The sequence below is a fragment of the Phoenix dactylifera genome, unplaced genomic scaffold (genome assembly GCF_009389715.1).
Source record: "Phoenix dactylifera cultivar Barhee BC4 unplaced genomic scaffold, palm_55x_up_171113_PBpolish2nd_filt_p 000700F, whole genome shotgun sequence".
Classification (NCBI taxonomy): Eukaryota; Viridiplantae; Streptophyta; class Magnoliopsida; order Arecales; family Arecaceae; genus Phoenix; species Phoenix dactylifera.
In genome coordinates, this window is record NW_024068082.1 from 5,687 (window position 1) to 14,460 (window position 8,774).

Here is an 8,774-nt window from a genome sequence, read left to right on the forward strand (position 1 = left end):
CCCTATGTTTCATTTGTGCTAATTTGCAATCATTTTAATATGTTAATCTGGTGTGCAATTTTCCAACCCCAAAGTGTTGTGCATTGCTTTGGAGATAGAACAAAAGGTAGTAGTCGTTATTTTTATTTTCATTTGAAAGTTGTAATAGATGCTAATAAACAATAGAAGGCTAGCAGTTGTTCTATCTGCACGTATCAAACTTTACAGGGGAAATAAAATATTAAAAGTGCAGCTTGTTTTGGGTGGAATTTCAATAGGTTGCATTACGACTAAGGAGCTGGGAACTGTGATGCGGTCACTGGGGCAGAATCCAACTGAGGCTGAGTTGCAGGACATGATAAATGAGGTGGATGCTGATGGCAATGGGACTATTGACTTTCCAGAATTCCTCAACCTGATGGCTCGCAAGATGAAGGATACTGACTCAGACGAGGAACTCAAGGAGGCCTTCCGAGTGTTTGACAAGGACCAAAATGGCTTCATCTCAGCTGCTGAGCTCCGGCATGTCATGACCAACCTTGGTGAGAAGCTAACAGATGAGGAAGTTGATGAGATGATTCGCGAGGCTGATGTGGATGGTGATGGCCAGATCAACTATGAGGAGTTTGTCAAAGTCATGATGGCCAAGTGAATCCCTCATGATGACATAAAAAATGAGGAAATTGCATGGCAGATAAGCAGTAAAATGTCATCCCATTCCCTCTTATGCAGGTAGTTTATCTGGATAGCTGTAGTTATGAAACAAACAGGGACGACTCTAGTGCTCTTTTTGTGTCATGGATGGTTGTTTTCATTACACTATTCATCCATGGTTCTGTGAATCTGGCCTGTGTTTCTATCTTGTGATGTTGGGTTTTGCTTGGATATTTATGTAGACCTATTTTTTGTTCCCTCTTTTCCTAACTGTTGCAAACTGGAACAACGAAGGCATCCTCTTGCTTGGCCTTTTCTATTAAATTTATATTTTATTGTGTCATGTTTACCTTGTCGTTGCTATTTATTCTCATTCTGATAATTGAAAATGCTGTTGCAATTTGTTGCTTTTATGGTTCTGGCAATCAGGTAGATGCTTTGTAATTATGAAGGCATTTGGCCTTCCTTTTGTGTTGATGTGAATCATATGCGATGACCGGGTGGTCACAGATGCAGCAGAGGCAGGAACAAGCTGCTACCGTGATCATTGGGTACCAAGTGGTTCTTAGCTTTTATTATGCTGGAAATAGAATATCTATTAGTTTTGTTCTCTAATGTTGGTGCACCTGAGATCACATTTGTAGATGGCGCAAGCAGAGGAATGTGACACAGCCTTCTGAAAAGTTAAAACTACTAGACCAATTATGGTTCTAGTTACTCCAATTTCTAATGGTGGTTCGAATGTTTCCAGGTTATAAGATAGTCAAATTCAGTGTTTTGAACCTATTGATATGGACCGAAGTGTCAACTTTTGAGGTGGCTAGTGAATTTGCAGGTCAAAACTTCGGTTAGATTGTGTTTCTTATCACCTTCAAGGCTCTTTGTAACCCTGAGATCGAGTACTTGTGGTTCTTGGGTCGATGGGGCTGATTGCGGCTCAAACCTGGTGTCAACTTACATTGGCTGAACGAGAGTTTTTAAGGATTGATGAGGTATGAAGGGGTGCAGGGCGAGGATTGCATAGAGGAAAGGGGTGTTTTCTCTAGGAGACAATATGATCAGACTATGACTGCAAATATGCCTGGATCTAGAGGCAGGTATAAAGGATGTTTTAGAGTTTGGGAAAATATTGTAGGACAAGTTTAGAGGAAATAGTGATAGTCACAAGATACAATGGAGGTTCAACGCATGTTATGAATCTTAAAGGAAAAGATTGCTATAGATGAAGTCTTTTGTCTTACAATATTTTTTTTTTTTTGCTGAAAGCGGGTGCTTCATACAGTGCGGGGTCTTACAATATTTTTGAGTGCAAGAGTGAATTTTAGAGTAAGGAGTGTATTGAACACACTTGGCATCCCTAGAGGAATGGGGAAATGAATTTCATTTTGGGATAATAATCTAGAAGCGTGATGTGCTAGAGGGAGTGGATGTCATGTGCTGCTATCCTCAAGGGGTGATGGAAGCGTGTGATTATTTTGGGTCGAGATTAAGAGTAGTAAGGATGCATGTGACACGGGTGCAAAATCTTATAATCTCGGGTGCACCTAAGCTAAATATGGTGGGGAAATGAGGTTAGATGGAGGGTCCCAATAGCAAAATTAAGACTGCATCAAGGACAAGACTAGAAGAATGTTCACTATGGCTCTTATTATGATATATGTCAAGCACAATCTTATATGAGTGTAGATCCTTATAGAATTCTTAGAAAATTTTGTGTTTAGGCTTTAGATTGATTGATCGGCCATGGTATAACAAAAAATGCACTTATAGCTCAATTTTGAGAGATATATATTAAGAAAGTAAAAATGGATAATAAGTCTCGGATAACATTTGATGGATGTTATAGAAGAATTGGAGATGCCGTAGGAGCATACATTATATTGCCTTCAATTTTTGTAATAAACTTATTAACTTAATACACCTTATAATTTATTTTATTATTTTTTATACAAATTTATATAATCATGATTTAAAAACTCGGTTTTTATTCCTGCTTAGGCATGGAATGAATTGCTTTGGACTTCAGTTTTTCTTTTCTATGTTTCTGTCCACAATTTCTAATAAATTGTAACACATACTTTTGATTCATCACTTTTGTAGAATGATGGGCGAAAGCAGGAACAAAATAGCATAGACTCAATATTAGCCATATAGAAGGGAAGCACCAAAGAGTTCAAAAATGGCAAAAGCTCATAAGAAAAAGATGTAGCAGCAATGACACCAATAGAAGGCCTAGAGTGGTAAAGTAATTATCTAAAGAAGGTGAGAACATAATAGCATCAACCTCGATAATATATTGAATTACAATGTGTAGAATGCATTACACGAGGGAAAGGTTTAGATAGCCATACGTTGGAAAGGATTGAAATTGATCATACATGAAAAGAAAGGCAGGATGAAAGGAATCTTGGCTATACAAGGAGTCTTGGCTATGCCGATAAGAGTGGCTCTACAAGCATAAAAATAGTGAAAATGCAAAAATTCAAGAATTTAACAGTGTTTTCTCTCAACATTTCCTTGCTAATAAATGCTACGGTTGAAAGCTGGAAAGAATGACTTGGAAGAAAACAATCATAACGGAAGATCTGGACAAGTTAACCATACTATGCTCATACTGTGTAAGTTTAGTCATGACAGTGCAGGAAACATCTACCCGAACACATAAAGAAAAACTCAAGTAGAATAAAAAAAGTCATCTACAAAGCTTGCAAAACTGAATGAAATATATGACAACCGGAGGGAAATAAAAGAACTACATTACTAAAATTAACCAAATCAAAATTCATAGAACACTTGGACTTCTGGGCATATAAAGGGACTAGGGTTCAACCATCGTACCACCTCTGGTAGAAAACAAGAGGTAAATATCATTTGGTATTTCAAGTAGTTCTCATGATAGCTTCCAAACAGTGTTTCTGACTCCGGATGTAATTCTTTAAGAAAATTTAGAAGATGATTCTTACACGAACACAATTATGATATACAATACTAAAATATGAAAACATTGTAGCAAATAAATTTTCAAATTAGATTAAGTCTTCCTTTAAGAAGAAAATTTGAGATGTGGGTGATGGATAAAGTCCCAATGTAACTGCAACTGAGTAAACAAAGGTCCACTCCGCATAAGTAAAAGATTAACACAATTAAAATTTGAACCATCACATGACATAGGATGCTATTTGGTATGTTTAGATTCTGAATTACTAGTCAATTGTGTTCCAATGATTGATATATTCCAGAAGGGTCGGCAGATGGCGGTGTACCACAATCATTTGTTATAAAATGACTACTTGTTTTCATTGATTACTAGCTTTGCAATGTTTTCGGAAAGGGCTGATTAACACTTAACCATGCAACGTAACTAAAAGAAATTTAAGAAATTGTGTAGCTAATGAGAAACTAAAATAATCATCAACTCATTTGGCCACACTTGGAGTTTTTCATAATATTAAATTTGTTGGTCTATATTTAGCAGCAAGTGACAGCAATGAACCAAAGGCTCTGATATAATAGATTATCTATTAAAACATAATTTATCTTTTAAGGTAAGAGGGGCATAGTTTCTTCCAAGGCAGCATAGTGTATAAGGAAGAGGGGTTTTACTATTTTGTGCCAATAAGTATCATAACAGAGGGCCTTTGGATTCAGAGGTGATTAGATTGGTCATAAGCATGTAGAGATATGCGGATAGGGACCGAGACTTTCTCAAGCTAGCTAGAGTTGAGTTTCAGGGTAGGAGAAGAGACAAAAATTTGGTTTTCATGAAAAAAAGAGTACATCATAAAGATGAATTTGAGTTAATTTAAAGAATTTGAGATTTAAGGTAAAGAAAAGCCACTCAGAAGTCAAACAACTTGGGCAAAAAAACATACGCATCAAACGAGAGCAGAACATTGGGAAAGAAGATCATAAAACATCCTTGTCAGGAGCATAGAGACCATAAGAATCTCTTTTCCTTCTTTTGTTATCCACTGTCAAAAGCAATGCTGGAGGAACAAAGAATGAACCAAGAGATCGGACTATCTCCAATATTCGGAACAGCAGAAATCCCACTGAAAAATCTTATTCCGACCACTTTTCCATCAACATATATATGGGAGCAAATCTTCTCGAGTTTTTGAGATAATTCCGGATAAGGAATAGCAGGGGGAGCGCGCACCGAGTCCCTGATTACAAAGAAGGCTACAGTAGTGGCTGCTTTGCCTTCAACATCCGCATCGGTGGGTTCTCCCGTTCCCCCCGATCAAACAACACTAGCACAATGCTGCAAAGCGGATTTATCTCTACCTATATAAGCTACCAAAAAATAATCAAAACATCTAAAAAATAAAGAGAGAGAGAGAGAGAGAGAGAGAGAGAGGAAAGAACCACTAGAGCTTCTGAAAATTTAGAATTTCTTAAGATTTTTTTATTATTTTTGTAATTTGTATGCTCTTTTAATTAGTAAAGGAATCCAACCTAATTTAGGCAAGACTATACTAGAAAAAGAGTAAAGTTTTATCCTATTCTAAGTAGAGAAGACTCAAGAGAGTGCATCTCAATGGAACGGTAGAGAACTTGCAACTTCTCCATTTTTAACTAGAAAAAAAATTTGGCTCAAATAAAGAGGATATATATCATGGCTACGGAGAATAGAAATAGAGAAAATGTAAGCGAAGAGCATACACTCTACTTTTCATCCACTTGAACTCCAACAAGGTGAAAGCAAAGTTTAGACTTGCTTGCTAAATTCTTATTTATTTTATTATAGACTCACTTTCCATGGGAGATATGTCCTATAATTTGCGGGTCATGAAAGTAATAAAGTAAAACAATTTAGAGCTTTACTTTCGAATTTCTTATTATTTATATTTTTACTATAGATATTTGAGTGGAGATCTATTTTTAGTGCCTTTATTCTCGATCTCAAAAACCATGGCATATTCCTTATATTTATACTAGTTTGATCCTCCATATTTTAGTTGGTCTTTTCTTCTAGCTAAAAAAAGGGAAGATGTAAGTTTTCTATTATTCCATACAAGTGCACTTTGTTTAGTTAAGTCGGATTCCTCTTCTAGTTAGAAGGGATGAAAACTTATTTCTTTTTATACTAGTGCAGTGCAGCTTGAATCGGGTTGGATTTCTCTCCTAAACAAAAGAGGATACAAATAATAAAAGTTAATAGAAACATTATAAAATTTCAAATTTGGGTACAAGCTAGATGTTGACTTCTAGATCAAGTTTATCTTTAATAGCATTGTGAAATTCTTTTTAGATTAGAAGTTATAGCTTCTAGAACTTTCGTTACTCAATATCTTAGATATGGATCTTGCTTCTGAAGCTTATTTAGACCAATTCGAAATAGCTAGATTAGTACACATTAGGTTAGATGATCCATTTGGATCGAAGCTCCTATTAGCTCTTGCTAGATTAAAACTAGAGTTGAAGAAATGTTTGCTTTCTCGTCTTGTTATTGGAAGTAGTTTTTTGGTCTGAATTCATTCTTTATTATGAACTTTCCACTTCTTTTAGCATTAATAGAATAAACTTGTTATCTTCTCTAGACATTTGAGACAATTTTGTGACAAAAGTTGTGAATGTTTAAGCTAGAGGTATTAGTTGAGTCACATGCTTGTTGAGTTGGTTAATCTTCTACCCCAATTATGTGAGGCGTTCCTTTACATCGTCATCTCTAGAGATAAAAGTAGTAATAACAATTGCTTTTGTCCTTTAATGTACTTTAAACAGGGATAGTGGTTCTCCCATTTGTTTTCATTACTCATGAGTCTCAACCATAAACTAGGGCCTCTATAAAATTTGATACTAATTTGATCCTATCAGAGAAAAGAAAAAATTTCTTTCAACCCACTTAGCTCAAATCTATCGAGCAAAATAATAAACAATAACAATTTTACAAAGTAGGATTCTAAGCCCTTTAATTTCATTAATTTTTCACACTCTTCAGATCTTAGTACGTCATATACAGAAAGTAGAATCTATGCTATTTTCTTTCACTCTTTTTGTTAGGATTCTTGTAGTTGGACGGTAGAGTCTATGCTCTTTGCTTTCACTCTCTCTATTCTCATTCTCTAAAATCATAACATATGCCCTTTATTTGTACTAGTGAGGTCTTTATTTGAGTAAGATTTATTCTAGCTTAAAAAAGAGAAATAACAAGTTCTCTACTATTCCATTGATTCTAAATCATGAAAAGAAGTCTTGTGAGAGGCTAACATCCTGTAGCCTCCAAATTCAAGCATTATGTGCTGTCTTTGTGGCCAATGTGTCCTTGCTTAGAAGCCTTGAAGTGGCCTTGTAATTGTGATCATAAAACTTTTGCAAATTGAAAGTTCTTTTCCTCACTATTTTTTCAACTAACACAAGATCATTATGATTAAGATGATCATCATGTTCATTGATTGTGACATTAACATTTTCCATGTGATCACTCTTGGGGTGTTTACCCTAGCTTACTATCAAAGTGGTTTTATTTGGCACTCTATCATATTAGGTCCCAAAAGCATGCCAAAGAGTATTTTTCGAAAAACTAAGCTAGTGGTTGATTGGGTTGCTGGTGTGCTAGATCTATCAGGTCGATCAGTAGAATTAGGATGATCAAAATATAGGTTCAAATTGCCCTAGTAAAAGGACTTCAAATTTATAACATGATGAGAATATTGCAAAAAAATAAAATAAATAAAGAAGTAATAGCTTTAAGCAGAAAAACTGGATGAATGCAGGATTGATTACATGAGAGACTAAGAATAATTGAGTTACAAGATCAATATCCTCCAGGGCAAAACAGTCATCACACCAGAGAGATCGATAAGTTGATAAGGGTCAAGGATGCAAAATATCCCGATACTCAGTCAATCTTCCCTAACGTGGATGAGACTTTGTGTTGGAGAACTTTGAACCAAGGTCAGATATGCAAGATTCACTCGATACTCATCTTGGTCATAGAAGAGGCATAGAAGCATTGTCCATGTTGGGCTAGTCAAATATCCATGTGTGTAGAGTGAAATGGGGATAACTAATGAAGCCTTCTTTCTCGACTCATATTGCAGATTAGTCGTTTTTTCCAGCAATCACCACATTTTTTAGTAGTTTCTTGTCTTGGCAACTCCCTTCTTGGTGGTTGCTGATGGTTACTTGCATGTGTAACTCGTAAACATTCTAATAACTCTTCTTAGGTAGTAACTTCCAATAATGAACCTTTGATGTTTTAACACTTGAATTTGTTTAGGTAGCCATAAGTATTTTTTTCTATTTCTGTCTACCTCACCTACTTGGCATCTTGTCACCAGCGGTATCAAATGACGGAAGCCGGCATGGAATTCCTATGCTGGCCTTTTTAAGTGCAGAATCTCAGGTTCGCAACCAACCTGAGTCGTAATAATTCCATGTCTATTGAGGGAATAGGAATATAGGATAACCCTGTCCTTTACCTTGTCAAATGAGCATCCGACCACGGTTTAAATTCAAGTGTCGCTTTCCCCTGAGAAGGCCACCAATGAGGCAAATCTCACAAAAGCGGATACGCAAAGGGCCTCGATCAATAAATAGTTTTGTAAAGCCCGTCCATATAGTCCGTAAGCCATCTCTATTAGATGGTGATCGAGGGTGGGCCCACCACAACATTTATGGCCTCATAAACACGTCTATATGTCCGGGTATCGAGTTCCACCATCGTCCGCTGGCCGAAAGTCGTAGGATAAAATTGTTAAGATACGAGAGCCTATCACGTGGAAGTCTCCGAGCTTTTCTTTTTTTTTTTTCTTTTTTTCTTTTTTTTTTTTTGTACAAACAGTGATTTATGTCAACCTAACATAAATACTATCCTCAGCATCTCTAGAAAGAAAGCTATATAAAGATGAGGGGACAGAGTCGAACTCAATCCAAAGAATCTCTCACGAATTATTGGCAGCAAAGAAGACGATCCAGTCTGCAGTCCTGCTCGGCTTCCGAAATACATGGGCAATCTGAATCGAACGACAGCCCGCCACTAACCTATGAATGTCCTTGAGAATAGAGTGGCCATCTCCCTGGTGCCCGATATTCCGAATCCACTCAGTCACCATAGAGAAGTCTCCCTCCAGGATGAGGTAGTCTTCCCACATACACCTCCTCGCATAGGTGACTTCTTTCCATGTTGCCCTGAG

At 36.5% G+C, this 8,774-nt stretch overlaps 1 protein-coding gene across 1 annotated transcript; it reads left to right on the forward strand.

Moving 5' to 3' along the window:
* Positions 1-228: 228 nt before the first annotated feature.
* LOC120106943 (calmodulin-2/4-like) lies at positions 229-976 on the forward strand. Its single transcript, XM_039120063.1, has one exon. The coding sequence runs from the start codon at positions 290-292 to the stop codon at positions 629-631; it is 342 nt and encodes a 113-aa protein (XP_038975991.1). The 5' UTR covers positions 229-289; the 3' UTR covers positions 632-976.
* The last annotated feature ends 7,798 nt before the right edge of the window (positions 977-8,774 follow it).